The sequence below is a fragment of the Sylvia atricapilla genome, chromosome 6 (genome assembly GCF_009819655.1).
Source record: "Sylvia atricapilla isolate bSylAtr1 chromosome 6, bSylAtr1.pri, whole genome shotgun sequence".
Classification (NCBI taxonomy): Eukaryota; Metazoa; Chordata; class Aves; order Passeriformes; family Sylviidae; genus Sylvia; species Sylvia atricapilla.
In genome coordinates, this window is record NC_089145.1 from 38,274,911 (window position 1) to 38,290,534 (window position 15,624).

General features: G+C 47.4%; 1 protein-coding gene across 1 annotated transcript; it reads right to left on the reverse strand.

Annotated features, from left to right (window-relative positions):
• Nucleotides 1-549: 549 nt before the first annotated feature.
• CCDC198 (coiled-coil domain containing 198) lies at nt 550-9,767 on the reverse strand. The gene is made up of 6 exons (XM_066322284.1): nt 9,501-9,767; nt 6,287-6,363; nt 3,505-3,591; nt 2,363-2,461; nt 1,760-1,925; nt 550-1,062 (listed from the first exon to the last, which is right to left on the reverse strand). The coding sequence occupies exons 1-6, from the start codon at nt 9,688-9,690 to the stop codon at nt 818-820; spliced, it is 864 nt and encodes a 287-aa protein (XP_066178381.1). The 5' UTR covers nt 9,691-9,767; the 3' UTR covers nt 550-817.
• Between the last annotated feature and the right edge of the window lie 5,857 nt (nt 9,768-15,624).

A 15,624-nucleotide genomic window follows, 5' to 3' on the forward strand; every position in this document is an offset into this window, starting at 1 on the left:
AATGTTTTTGATAGCTCAGACTCCTTCATATAATCATCTTTTTCAATATATTTGAAAACGTCAGATTGCAACAGGGCAGCTTGTTCAAATTCCTAGTGGGTGCTGGAGCCTTGACCAGCATCCCTGGGAGTGTCTGCAGGAGAAGATGAAGATTTCTCCCTTGCCATCATTCACTCCCCAGCACTGAACCCTGAACAGGGGAAAAAAATTGAACCAAAGCCAAATTTTTCAGATTATATAAAAATCTGGAGGTTAGTTCTGAAGAAAGTACATATGTTTCTATGTCCAGGACAGGGGAGGGGAAAAAAAGAAGTCATAAAAGTCAAAGAGGAACTTCAGAAATGCCAAAAAATTTAAAGACTTTCTAAATGAATCATTTTACCTCACATTTTGAACTGGGGTTTGTGATTTAGAAAAGGTTAAGCCCAATCTATAAACAGGAAGATTGAGTAACTCAAAGGCAAGTGAAACATTTCATTTCAGTTGAAATTTAATATTTGGGGTTAACCCAGAATTTCCCCAAGCTTCTGCTCATATGTTTGGGGGGGGTTTTGCCAACCCCTCCTCCTTTCTACCCCCATTTCACTGTTGCTACATCCAAGGCTTTCTTCCCCAGATATTTTGATTCAGCCACACAACCCAGACGGTTTTTATTCATCCCACATCAGTGAGCTCCTCATTTCCAGATGTCTTTCCATATTCACAGGAATTCCACTTACAGCCACTGCTGTCTCCAACTTCAGCCCATCCATCTGGGAGGATTCCAGCCCCTCCAGAGCTGGGGCTTGTCTCTTTGGCACACCCCAAAGAAATGCCACTAGAAATCCCTGTCAAAGAAGTCATCAAAGAGGGAAACTCTCTCTGTCTTGGTCCTCACCAGCGTGGGTTTGCGGTGAATCTTCTCTTCCCTCTCCCACTCCTCTGAGCCTGTGCTGGAGGAGTCCCAGAACAGATCCCTGTTCCGTGGCTCCCTGCAGAACCACAGGTCGACCTTCCCCTTCCTGTCTGGAGAGAGTTCAGCCCTGTCAGGCTGCCTGGGGAGTCCTCCACCCCACAAGATTCCTAGGGGAGAGAAAAATATAAAATATCATGGTTTTGCAGAGCTGCTCAGTCACCTGGAATTGAGCTGGAGATGGCTCTGGACAGCTGGAGGCATGTAAAGAAAATCCTGAGAGCTCCCTGAAAGACCAGACCCCATGCCTGGGGCAGGGTGAGGTGTAACACACTCAGGATTATATTTGGTGAAAGTATAAGGTCTGGCAATATGGCTTTATCCCCAAGGCGAGGCGAAGAACCACGAGGGAATAGGAAGCCAAGTTTGCTCCCCTTCCTCCTGGTGAGAGTTCACCTTCAGCGAAGTTTTTCACTGATTTAAGCACTTTTAGCCTCGGTGATGCATTCCCAGCCTGTGACAAAGGTTGTCACATGCAAGCAAAGCAGGACAGGGCTCATGCCTTGGACAGGTCAGGATGAAGAAGTGGCTGAGATCCACTTCAATTCCCCTTTCTGTAGGGACAGTGGGGAAAAAACCCTAAACCTAAAAAGTGCTTGGCCTCAGTGAGTGTCTCATTTACCCCAGAGAGCTCCCTGAAGCATTCCAGTGCTTTGTCCTTCAAACACAGCCTCTTCCCCCCCTGAACCTGCTCCTTATCACTGCAGGAGATGGAGCAGTGGAAGCATCTTCCACAGGGAAACTTCTCTGCTGACATTTAGGAGGGCTGGTGAGTTTTGCATCGCCTTGGAAAATTATTCCACTTACCAGGGTTGTCTTCAGGAAAACGGTGATTGTGCTCAGCAGGAACGGGGTCTGGGCTCCTGGTGCTGTCACCTCCCTGGGGAGTGTCAAGGACATCCTTGGGGCTGAATTCCTTGATTTTTTGCTTATTGATTTTCGCCTCCCTGTGGAGATTCCGCTTCATCTCCGCCTGGGTTTGCAAATGAGTTGTCAACAGGAGCAGCAGAGGAGGGAACACATTTTAATAGCTCGACGTGGCACAGCCTTCCAGGGTTGGCCCTGGCAATAACTGCACAGCCAAGTAGTTTAACCCAAGCAAATGGAATTTGCCAGGCTGGGTGCATGACAGAACACGACTGGGACAGGGATTTTTTTTTTTTTTTTTTTTTTTTTTTTTTTTTTTTTTTTTTTTTTTTTTTTTCTCTGTGAGCCATAGCCAAATGAGGGCAAAGCGTTGGAAAAATCACAGGTAATTATTGATCACAGGAGCCCTGGGGAGGCTCCCCACCAACCCTCTGGCTAAGACTCAGGGGAAGTTTCCTTTCACCTTCCCAGGGAGAGGTCTGAAGCCTCCTGGTCTGCGAGAGAGGCACCCCCATCCCCTCCCCAAATCCAGCTTGACACTACCTCTCGTCTCTTGCGAGTCAAGTCCAGCATCTGAAGCTTGTGCAAGTGCTGCCTCCTGCCAGGGAGGGGATTCAGGCTTTGCCCTCTCTTCTCCAGCACCTAGGAGATGTTTAAGGATGCAAATAAATACACCTGCACTTTCTGAAAGAGAAAGGAAGAGCTCCCTTTATCCAGGAGCTCACAGCCCCCTCGGGCACTCCCGGATAAAGGCAGCAAACATCTCCCTGTGTAGCCAACTTGCAGGAATTTGTCACAGATTTTCACTGTGCTTGCAGTTTATCCCACAGCTCTGGGGCAGGAGGGGAAAAAACTTCATTGAAACAATGTATTCATGTTCTGCCCCTCAAGGTGTTACTGCCTGGAGTCGGTTCTCCAAGGTAATCTCATGATTGAAAGGGGAGAACAGCTTCTGCATGTTTGGGGCTGCAGGGGGTGTTCATGGCACACAGTGTCTGCAGCCTTTAAGTCAGGCTTATGGAATTGTTAAGGCTGGAAAAGGTGTCTAAGGTCCTCAAGTCCAACTGTTCCCCCAGCACTGCCAAGGCCACCGCTGACCCATGTCCTCAAGTGCCGCTTCCACATGGCTTTGAAATCCCTCTGGGGATGGGGACACCACCACTGCCCTGGGCAGACTGTGCCAGTGCCTGACAGTGCTTCCAGTGAAGGAATTTTCCCTAAAATCCCATCTAAACCTCTCCTGGCTTAAGTTGAGGCCACTTCCTCTCATCCTGTCCCTTGTTCCCTGGGAGCAGAGCCTGACCCCCACCTGGTTCCAAACTCCTGTCAGGGAGAGTGAGAAGCTCTCTCCCTTGTCCCCACCAACTGCAAGTGATGGGTGCTCAAGCAGCTCATTTAAAAACGTTCCTTTCATACTTCCAGTCTCTAAAATATTTAATACCCTGGCTCAGCAGGTCCATCTCATGCAGGGAACTGTCATGCTGGAGATTAGGAAGCTTTCCCCCTGTTTTGGACTCTCTCTCCCACACACCAGCATTTCAGCTCAGTGTCCTGGGCCCAGCCAGTGACAGGAGCACAGCCAGTGGTTAAATTCCAACTTCTGCCCTTCAGAGAGCATGAAGTGTGAGGGAATGGAGCCTGCAGCCAGGAATGGCTTGTGGAAGGGCAGAAACTCATGTGCTTACCTTTGGCTTTGGGCTTGCAGCCACTTCTCGCTGACTCCAGGGCTGTGCAGGAGTGATTGCTTGTGGAGGGATGGCAGGTTCAAGCCTCTGCAAGTCCAATACTTATAAAATTTATCATTGCTCATTCCATAGGATCATAAAACCGGATATGAAACCACCTTGACATTTTTCCAGCTCCAGTTCTGGCCCAGCTGCTTGGGATACAGGAAGGAGTTTGGCATCTCAGGGAGATGAGCATCATTTGGTCTTTCAGGAGTGGGCAAAACTGGGGAAATCTTTTGCATTACAGCACAAGCAGCAAAGCCCAAGTTTGGCAGTAATTCCATCCCTGCAGGCATTTCTCTTTGAGCCTCAACAGTGCCCAAAGCGCCATCCAAGACCAGAGTGAAGCCAAACCATGGCTCAAGTTGCTTCATGGCAAGATGGAGCTAGCAGAACTGTCATAATTTAATCCTAAGAGCCCTATCAGGTCAGCAAAGGGCAGATCTTAATTAGAGGAGACCTAGAGCACCATTCCCTCTGTCCAGCCAGTCTTTACATTGGCCTAAATAAAACCTGTCTCTGCAAAATTGTGCATGATACAAAATTCCTTTTCTGGTGGCTGGTGAAAATAGGCAGAGACTTGCTCTACAGGCTGCTCTGAGCATGGATTTTTATCTTAAGGAGCAAAGTTGCCTCCTTGAATCATGCCAAGCTCTGAGGTGTTGCTGGGTTATTCCAAGGTTTGGTATTTACAGAATCACTAAGGTTAGAAAAGACCCCTCAGATCATCAAGCCCAACTATTAACCCAGCACTGCCAGGTCCATGATTAAACCGTGCCCCTAAGTGCCACGTTTACACAATTTTTGAACACTTCCAGGGTTTTGAACACTTCTAGAGTTCCCTTCTAGGAGGAGATCTCAGTATAGCTTCTGTAAAAATTAAAGGGGACATCATCAAGGACTTTGTAAGACCTGACTTATACTTTATTTGGGACACCATTAACTCCTCGATTACAAACAAGTGTCCAACAACTGGGGACACATCTCTGACTGTCTGCACTGAACAGCTGCTAAATCCTGAGCTGTCATTTTGAATCCATGTAGGAGGAAAAATCAGTGTCATGTAAAGGGAGAAATCCCCACTAGTCCCCAATGCCAAGTGCATGTCTCTCAGCATCAAAAAAACCCCACAAAGCTAAATATGAAACTGAAAAATGGCACTAGATGGCAGCATGTGACACCACAAGCTGTGGTCCAGGCTGGCATCACTCTGAAAAGCCACTGAGGCCACCAGCACAGGGTGGATGAAGGCAAAAATCTTCCCACATCCCTCAGCTCAACACCTGGCCCTGCTGGGGAAGCCAAGCTTCAGGCTTTTGGTTAAAGCTCTGCCTCAGGCTGGAAAATTGACTTTTCCCTTTAGTTTTTGTGAATGTCACAGGTGTTTGTCTGGAAATACTCTGTGACAAAAATCCTCTGCAAGTCCTTGAGAAGGTCACATCATCCTGCTCCTCTGCCTTTGAGAATATTCCCACAGGAAAAAGGCTTTTGCTGGAGCTGTGCACACTCCCTGAGAGCAACAGCAGCAGAGCAGGGTAGGATTAACAGAGTCTTTGTCCTGAAATGAGTGTTAACAATGAGCATCTCCATAATGCACAGGTACAGCCGTGATAGAAATAAAATCAATAATTAAAAAATTCCGTGCTGGTCAGATGTTTCTAAAGGAAACTGATTCCACATGACAGTTTTCAGGGTGTAGGTGGGCTCAGTTCAGGTGTCACTGCTGCATCATCCCACCAAACCCAGGGACACATTATTCCATAGCTGGTGGCCAGCTCTGAGCTCTGAAGCCACCAGTGTCACCCAGAGCCACAGCCCTGAGGGGAGTGGGTTTAAATTACCCAATTTGGTGGCTCTTCTGTTCTTTACTACATTTAAAAGATCATAATCACAGCAAGGAAGTCTCAAGCAAAGAATCCTTGCTCCAGTGAGTTCACTGTTCACAGAATCATGGAAACCTGCAATTTTTGGGTTGGGAGGGACTTTAAGGACCAACCCCCTGTCAGGGGGAAGCTTTCACTAGGCCAGGTTGCTCCAGGTGGATTCAGGTTGGATATTAGGAAGAAATGCCATGAATGAATGCTGGATTAGAGCTGTGGCCTCACCAGAGCCAAGCACAGGGGGAGAAATAAAGATTTGAAGATATTTCGGAGCTTTAGTTAGGTAAGAGCAGCCTAGTGTAGAGAAAAATCTTGACTGTTAGGTCAGGTAGAGTCATGGGGTCTGGGCCTTGGGGAGGAATGGGAATCTGGGAAGTGCAGGGTGGGAAAATTGAGGGAGTTTGGGCAGGCACAGAGCATGAACAGCATTGAAACCCAGAACAACTGCTGTGTTTTCCACCCCCAACTAGTGCACAGCATGTCTGTCTGCTTTATCTCCTCTGGCCCAAAGCCGCTGCCTTTGGCCTCAAGAGCCAAAACCAGCTCCACATGATGCAAGCTGGACCCTTTCTGCAAAGGGCTCTGTCTTGGCCACCTGGCCCCATGGGAACAGCAGGATTTGGCTGCAGGTACCAGACACCCCAAAGGACAGTGGGACATCCCAGCAGTGGTGGCCCCGTGCCCCACACTGTCCTCCTTGGGTGTCTCCAGAGCACACAAGCTCACGATCACCCCAAAGTGGGACTTTCCCCTTGTGTTGCTGTAGGGTATTTGCCTTCCCCACCGCGGTGCTGTGACATGTGCCCCTGTCCCCACAGAGCCCACGGGGAGGGGTCAGGGAGGTCCCACACTCGCCTTACTTGGGGCCTTCGGGGTGGGTGCTGTTTGATGATGCTGGTTCCATCCTTTCCTGGCAAGGTGTCCAAAGAGAGGGGCCCTTCAAGGTTAAAGAAATGGATGAAGTTACTTCTGGGTGGTCAACAGCTGCTCAGGTGCACTCAGCAGCAGCTTTGTGCCCTGTTTGCAGTTGTCGTGTCCCTGTCTGTGTGTTCCAGTAACACATGGAATATTCTGTTGGCTGCAGGAGTAAAGCGGGAGTAAAGGAGTAAAGATGTCTAACAAATACCTCTCCAGCTTCCCTCTACAACCACTCATGCCCCTAAATACTGACCATCATCATCCTCGTGTCTCCCGTGGCCTCTCCTAGCCCCTGGGATCTGGGTGGGCAAGAGACTCTTCTCCTCCCATGTCCTGTAACTATCAGCTGGCCAAGAAATCCCTGGTCTCTGCTGCTTTCCCACTGCCTGCCCTGTTAAAGTCAGGCACAGGCTGCAGTTTGGGTCTTCCCCTGCTGCTCATCCCCTGAGATTTGATTATTGTCATTTTTTGGTGGGACTGAGCAATACCACTGCTAATTTATGACTGTGGCAGAGCTGGGCTGCAGCAGCAGGAGTGAGAGGGCTGTGCTCAGGGGAGTGGAGCACTCCCAGACCCTGGAAATCCCAAAAGAACTTGTCACACACCAATGATCCCCTGTTAGTTATTAAAGCAGAGCTTTCTCTGAGGCCTGGATGGGATCCAGGCTCGGGTCTGCTCTGTGCTGGTGCATTCAGGTAGACACCATTGCCCATTTTGTTATTTTCTGGCACAAATAAATACTTGCATGTGCAGGAAGTAATTCTTTCACACAACAGTTTATGTGCTTATCCCTATTTGTACCTAATCACCCCAAAAGACTGTCCTGGTGTGTTGACATGACATTTTATACATGGAGTTAGGTGAGGTGTGGCTGAGCAGCTCCTGCTCCCACAGGGTGGGAGTCCTGAGGAGGGAACAGGGGAGGAGAGTTGGGAAGTGTAGGAAGAATATTACAGCTGATGCCAAATTTAATGGTCATATCTAAACAAGTAGTATTTTGGAGGTCAGTTCATGGGGACTCCCTTAAATCTCATGGAAGATCACCAGGCTGGGCTCTTGGAGAAGAGAGAGAACACAACCACAGAATCATGGAATGGTTTGGGTTGGAAGTGAAATCTTAAAAAGACCCCAAAGATCTTTTTATTCCAACCCCTGCCATGGGCAGGGTCACTTTCCACTATCCCAGGTTGCTCCAAGCCCCATTCTTGGAACACTTGGACACTTCCAGGGATCCTGGGGTGGCCACAGTTTCTGTGGGAACCCTGTGCCAGGGCCTCCCTACCGTCACAGGGAGGAATTTCTTCCTCGTGTGAGGGTTCTGGGATGTGGGAGGCGGTGACTCCATCAGGTAAATGTTTGCTGGGCCCTGCAGAGCCCTGGCAATCTTTAACCACTGAGTGGAGAAGCTGTGGTTGCTCCACACATGCAGGAATGGAAGGCTGAAGGGAAAATTTCCAGCACAGGAGGCTCCTCTGGAATCAAACCTCATCTGCAGGGAACAATGTGGTGAAACAGCAGCTTGCTAGAGACAAAAGGGGGTTATGGAGTACTGCCTCTATCTGCAGGCTAGTGAGTGTGTAGGGAATTTCTGAGGGGAAAGGAAAAGGTAAGGAGGTGGCCCATGGAGATGGGAACAGAGCCATGACACAGGGAAGTGGCTGTGACTAAGAAGAAGCTTGTCCTGGTGAAGGGTATGGCTTTGAAAAAGTAATTTTTCCCTTATGGAGCTTGATGGTTTGTGCTGTGTGTGTTTGGGGTTGTTTTTAATTTTTCCCTCCCATCCTATCCATGCATGTGGCTTGTAGGACATTTGCCCCCATCCTCTGCAGATACAGAATACAAATACAGAATGCAGATACAGTCCCCAGATCTGCTCCCCCCAGAGCAGGGAGCATCACCAAGCCCCATCCTTGTGACTCCTGTTCTCCTGTTTTTCACCCTTACACTTCAGCAGCAGCAGCACATCCTCCCCTCTGGGGGAATCTGGATTTAAAATAAGCCAAGCTGAACCCTCGTAAACTAAATAAAACCTACTCTCTTGGAGGCTTTGCTTATTTAGACAGCAGCTTGAGCTAATGCTTTGCTCAAGTCCTCCTGAGCACAACTTTCTTGTTTCTGAAAATGAAAAGTAATGGAAGCTTACATTTTTTACATTTTTTATAAAATACGCATTTTTTTAACAAGCACTTTTTAAATGTCCAGTGATAATTTTCCAGAACAGGAATGTTTAGTCATTCTTGTTCTCATGGAGTACTTAAAACCTGCTCTTCTACAGCAAGATCTGATTTGTATTCTCCCCAAAACCTCAGTTCTGGGAATGTCACTGCTATCACCCCAGAGGTTTATTTGCTTTCACTGCTTCCTGATGCCACCTGATGAATGATCCTGGAGGAAATATCCAGCCTCTGGTGAAGCAGCAGGGCTTAACAGCACTTGGTGCGGGTCAGAAATTGATTTTTGGGAATGGAAAAGCAGGGAGGGGGATGCTGGGGGTGCAGATCCTCCTCCCTCTGCCTTGCCCTTCCTCACACCCCATTGGTTTTCATGGATATTTCTGCCTGCAGCTGTGGGAAGCATTTGTCGGCATCCAGCTCACGGTGGAGAGCTGCACATCCTCTTGCAGATGGACTCAAACCTCTGGGAAGGATTTGGGTGCGGATGGAGTTTAAGGGCTGTGGGGAGAGGCTGCCTGTAGGGAAGCACACACGGCCAGGCTGTCTGCCTTCCTCTGCTCCTGGTTTGGGCGATTTGTCATTAATTGCAGTGCTGAGTTTGACCTGCCCAGAATCTACCTCTGATTAGGGCAGTGATGTGCCTGACAGGGGCAGGTGAGCAGGACAGGGCTGTGATGGGCTCACGGGGTGGCTGGACAAGGGCTTGCCTGGACACAGGTGGGTGCCAGGCTGATTTGCAGGGGGGTGACTTAGAGAGCAAGGAGTTGGGATCTGGGATCTGCTGAGTGAGACACTTCCCAAAACAGTGGGAGGGGGGGAAAAAAGAGTTTTCCCAAATCTAAAGCATCCTGGAAATGGCAAAAATGGCAGAGCTGCTGATGCAGAACAGCACACCCCTAACACCCACCCCACGCCACAAGCAGCAAACCCACAGCCCAGTGAACCCCCGATTCACCGAAATTCACAATATCCCAGCCCTCACCTGCAGAGGCTCTCCCGTACCAGGTCTCCCGCAGAGGTGGAAGCTCCAGGTGGAAGATGGGCTTTCCCCAGGGCTGTCCTGGCTCTCCTGGGAGCCCGTGCAGGGCAGTCAGGGCAGGCACATCCCCCTGGCTGGGCACTGGGGCCACCCTGGTCACCTTGGGGTGCGCCTTGGAGGGGCTCAGGCCCATCCTGCAGAGCCAGGGCTCTGAGCGGAGAAGGAAAGCCCCTCATGCACCGTCCTCCCTGTGCATGGAGAGGGATCTCTTTGAGCAGCTCAGAGCCCAGGCAGCTCCCTGCCAGCTCTCACAGATTTCCTTCCCAGCTGGGTTAAACATTGACCCACCCCCAGCCATTCCCTGCAGGGATGAGAGGTGGCTGCTGCTGACAGAGGAGGGGACAGCAGCTTGGGAGCTGGTGCCAAGCCCTGAAAAAGGTTTGTTTTTACCTGCAAGTAAAAACATTCTGATTTTCTGATTTAAAAACAACCTGATTTTCAACCACGATTTTCAACCACCTCAGCTGGCCTGCAGGTATTTCGTCAAGCAGCTTTTTTGCTAAATCTTCATATTTTGGGAAGAAATTCAATCCCTGGAGCACCAGAAGGGTTAGAATGTCTCCCATCCTGCATGGAAGAAGCAGCCTGGGAATAAAGCCTGGCCCAGGAGCTTCCCCATCCTTTGCTGAAGCTGGCCGGGGGCACTGCTGAAAAAAATGCAGCTTTAGGACAAAGCAGACTGTGAATATTGGTCAAAGTGAGTCATATTTGATAGTTCATAAAATCAGAAGATCATAGAAAGGTTTGGGTTGGAAAGGACCTTAAAGATCTTCTAGTTCCACCCCTCTGCCATGGGCAAGGACACCTTCCACTAGACCAGGTTGCACCCAGAAGAAAATATTCATCCCTGGAACAACCCAACTGCTTCATGTTTTCAGCCACAAAGCACCAACATCTCTCATGACTTTGCTTTTCCCAGGTCACCCAGAGCACGAGAGAGCAGAGCAACCCAGCCTGTAAGTTTTTTCCTTCTTTTCAAATGAAAAGGTAAAATCAACACCCTGCTTCCCTCCCAAGCTTCTCAATGCTTACTGTCTATTTTTCCTTTTTAATTACCCTTCCCCTGCTGAGAACAGGTCATTCCTGTTAAGCAGCTTGGGGAAATCATGAATTAAATGCAATGATGGATGTTCAAGCCCATGGGGCTTTATCTGGTGTTTTACTCAGGTGCTGCCAAAATCCTGACAAGGCCTCTCTGCTCCCCACACTCCCCAATCCCCTCTCCTGTCCATGTTCCCTTCTCACAGAGTTTTAGTGTGTAAAATAGGGGGCCAAGAGCAGCAGCTGAAGGGTTGGGGTGGGGGAAGGCTGCAGGAGGCTGCCCTTCCAGCAGGTCACTGGGACAAGCTGAGATCCTGGTCAGGGATGCTCAACCTTCTCTTCAACTGGGGGTTATTTAATGCAACAATGTTATTTTACTTTGTCTATACATGAAGTTCAGTTAAATTCCTGAGATTTGTGCTGTAGAAACATGGGGCTGGAGGAACTTTGGTCCTATACAGTGCCATCAGGGACAGCCCATAGTCCCTCCCAGGAGAGCTGGAAGAGTTTTATCCCTTTCTCCCATTTCATTTACTGCTTTAAACTCTCTACCAAATTCAGCTGGAACCTGCAAGTGATGATCCCACCAGAATCAGATTTTTCAGTAAATTTATTGCAGTCAAAATGAAAGCATTGCCTCCTAAGTGCTCTGATGCCCTTGCCTTAAGGGAGATACTGAGAAAAGCTCAAGGGCAGGGCAGTGCCATGACTTGGGGCAGGGCATTTTCACACGGAGGGGGCAGAGTTTGTTGCTCACCTTCACACAGGGCAAAGAGGAACCAAGGACCACTGTGGTAAGACCGAGAGAGATAGTACTAAAGGCAATCCTGCCTCCAAAATATTGCAGCTGTGTTAATTAGCAAAGAATGGGAAGAGCCTTGCCCTCACAGCTGGGTGTAATAAAAGTGAGTTGGTTGGTGGGGAGCCAGTTGGAGTCTGCTGCCTGTGCTGTGAGGACAAGGGGATACAGGAGGTTGGGCAAGGGACAGACAGGCAGGCAGCTGTGCTAGAGACAAGAAACAGTGCACCTGAACTGCTGTGAGGAAGAGAGAAGAGGGGGAGCAAGAGCCAGAGCTGCGTGGAGCTGCCCATAGGAATGCGACATAGAGAAGGTATGAAAGACTTGTGCATAACACAGCGCTGATACTTGAAGCCCTCTGAGGTTTTAAAAGAAGTACTCTGAGTGCAGTGGCTCTCTTGACTACGACAGGGCAGCACTCAAACGCATGACTGCAACAGTGGATCACCTCTGCCTTAAAGCTTCTCCTCAAAAATTAATTTTAAATCACACACACACACACACACACACAAAAAAAAAAAAAAAAAAAAAAAAAAAAAAAAAAAAAAAAAAAAAAAAAAAAAGTAGGAGGAGGAGATGGAAACTGGGTGGAATGGATTTTTGCCAAAATAATGCCTGGGCTTTTATGCAAATCCCCAGTGAGTAAAGCAGAAACAACCCTAGCCATGCAAGCAGGTTGCTGTTTATCCTGCTTGCAGCATGTTCAGGCAGCGACAGCGTGAACAAACGGATCAGCAAAGAGAGGAAAACAATCCAGCACGGCTCCCCTGGCTGGGATACAAACTGCTGTGGCTGATAGAGCTTGTTATTATACATCTATAAGGTCAAGAAACACGGCTCGTTCCTCTCTCTGCTCCTTGTCGCTGCTATTGACAGGTGACATTGATCTTATCTCAGCCCAGGCTGGGGACACGGGTGGTGCTGACAACACTGCCCGTGTTGCTGGCTGGCTGAGCCCTCCATGGAGGGCAGGCACTGCTGGGGATGCTCCAGGAGGGTTATTCACACCACATCTGGTTTTCCTTTCAGCCACAGGGAGAATGTGATAATGCAGCTGCCAGATCAAAAGTGGTGTTTTCCTTGGGAGATGGGGCACAGAAATGGAGCCTCACATTGCTGGGGAGGGCAGAAGGGGCTGCCAGAGACACCCACAGCAGTGCAAGTGGAAATGTCCAATTGGTCACTTTGATGCCTTGGGAAGGCTGACCTGGAACAGAGACTGGACAGAGCTAAAGTAGGTATTTATTGAAAGATCTCTAGGATACACCTTGGGCAGGACAGGGCCTGACCAGCACTACACCCAAGGTGGACCCAAAATGATCACAAAATGGACAACTAGTCATGAGGTCTCACATTTTTATAAGTTTTGGTCCATTTGCATATTGGGGTTTAATTGTCCAATTACAGTTGCAGATTGTGAGGTCTCATCCTTCTTGTTCCTCCCTTCAGTCCACCCTTGTCTGTGCTTTTGGGCCTGAAAGTTGTCCTTGGTCTCCAGCAGGAAAAGGATTTGTTTTGTCTCCCTGCTCTGTGAAGAGAGCTCACCAGCACTTAATATGAGGCTCAGAACTGCACCCCTGGGCAGCACAGAGTCTGAAAATATGAAAGCTAAAACTTAAGGCATCAACTTGATGTGAGGGGTGATTATTGGTTTGCCGTTCCTCTGATGGACCACCAACAGCATCAGGCCAAAGAACCTCTGTTGGTCGTGTGATTTCTTGGTTTTGGTGGGTTTTTCTGTAGCTGAAAGGCTGAACTGCACTCCAGTGAAAAATCATTATTTCCATGCTTAATGAGGAATTTGGACAGGAGATCAGGCAGATGGTGAAGGAGGGGGTTTAAGGCATCACTGAGGGGGATGAGCACCCCTAGAAAGCATCTGGGAGCAGACTGCCCAGAGAAGCTGTGGCTGCCCCATCCCTGAAGGGTCCAAGGCCAGGTTGGATGGGGCTTGGAGCTACCTGGGATAGCAGAAGGTGTCACTGCTCATGGCAGGGGGTGGGACTGGATGATCTTGGAACCCATTCCAACCATAATCATTCTATGAACATCAAACCAAAGCAGGGGTGCTTTGCTCAAGCCTTCCTTGCTGGGATTAGTCTTTTTTTACACCCTGGGTCACTGGCCGTGGAATGTGTAAAGCAGGAGAATGCTGACTCAAACAATGGGATTTCACCCAATTTTCCCAGCAGAATTCTCAGTGAGGTTCCTTGAAGGATCCAGTCCCGGGCCTGAAGATGCTGCCATGAGGCTGCTTGCCAAAAAGTACTCATCAGTGCACATAGAAACGAATGTTTTGTTTTCCCCATGTGTTCAGTTTGGCAGGAGCTAAAATTTCAGTAAAACACATCCCCAAAACTATCTAGCAATGTAAATGAATGTATCAGCTCCAAAGAGGAGCCAAAAGAGGCCAAGCTGCCATGTGCTAGGTTCTTTCAGCCTGTTGGTGTCTTTAACTTTTTTTGAGTATTTTTTGTCCATCTTATTGCAAAAGCAGCAGACCAGGAGCTGTATGAAGATTGTCTGAGTATGCAAACCTTACACCTCTGGGTTTAGGGCACTGGGGACAGTTTGTGGGGTTGGTTTTTGCAACCCTTATTTTGCAGCCATTTGATGAAAGAGCCTAAGTTTGTGGGGGTTTTTAAATACATACAAGTATTTTTTCTGCTCTGCTGGCTGCAAGGAACAGTTTAGACATTAACATTAAAAGATGTAAAAAACATTCAGTAGAAGAGTGAAAAAAAAAAAGGTCAAGTAAATTATTATTTGCATTATTTTTTTTTTCCTTGGAAGAAATACCATAAAAAATGACATCTAACTGGCTGCAAATCAAACTCATAAACTTCGGGCAGAAAAGTCAGCAAAGCTCAGCTATCTATGATACATTCCAGTTGGTTTCATTCTTCATTTAAAAAAGAAAAAAGAAAAAAGAGGAAAAAAAGTCTATCTGCTTATCAAGTGCTCTCAAAACAAAAAAACCAAACCAGTCAGGAGTGGTCAATTCCAGGATAGCTGAAATCCAGGCTAAATTACACAGCAATAGGCTTAGGGAAGAGACTAAGGGGTGGGTTGGTTTCATTTAGCTTCCAAAAGAATTTACCACAGTAGAAGTTAAGAAAAATATTCCTCTATCCTGATGCTCTAGAAAAAAGGACATGGCATTTCCCAGCAGAAATGAAGGAAGACGCATCACTCCAGAAATATTTGCAGCTCAGAAGGAAACGCCCATTTTCTGAAAGAAAATTATGTAAACAATGCTCTTTTTTTTTTTAATTTACTCATTCCCATACAATCAAGGGAATGAAAACTTGAAATCACAGAACAGTCTAGCAAACACTCTGGAAAGGAGCTATGAGGAAAAATACTGCAATTGAAAAAACTGAGAAAATTTGGATAGAATTATTAAAGACAAGAGTACTGAGATGAAATAAAATGCAGAAAAGAAGTCTAAAACTTGCAAAAACTATTCCAATGCATATCCTGAAATCAGGGAAGAAATGTAAATAAAGAGACAGAAGAAGTATTGGAAGAAAGGAAACCTTAAAAAAGGGGCAAATTTTGAAAGCAAGTGAAAACAATAAAGTAAATGGGATGTCAAGAAGTATGGGGAGAGGGCCCCAAGCTTGCCCAATTAATCTTCATTGAAATCACAAGATTTCCTTCCCTTTCCCAAAAGGGAAAGCTTTCCTTTCGGGAAAGGGAAGGAAATCTTGAAATCAGAGAACAAAGTCTAATGGATGCTCTGGAGAAGAGAGAGGAGGAAAAACAGCGCAATTGAAAAAACCTAGAAAATTTGGGAAAGGTGCGGTGAAACCCAAGAGATCTGAGATGAAATGAGGGGCAGTGAAAAAAACCAAGACTTGCCAAAATTACTCCAATTCAAATCTAGAAATCAGGGAAGAAATGTAAATAAAGAGACAGGAGAAGCATTTGGAGAAATTTAATCTTAAGGGAAAAAAAAAAGGAAAACTTCAAAATCAAGTGAAAGCACAAAAAGTGAATGGGATGCCAGGAATTGCATGGAAATGGACCAAAGCTTGACTAATTAATCCTCATTGGAATCACAAGATTTCATTCCCTTTCCTGAAACGAAATTCACTCAAATTCTAGCCCCACTTCTAGAAAGCTGCATTTGGAAGGAGTCACAGCTTATAGTGGTGGAGGAGGAGAAGGCTCTCCTTCTGCACATCATGGTTTATTTATTCTTATAATTTTGTGGAGTATTAT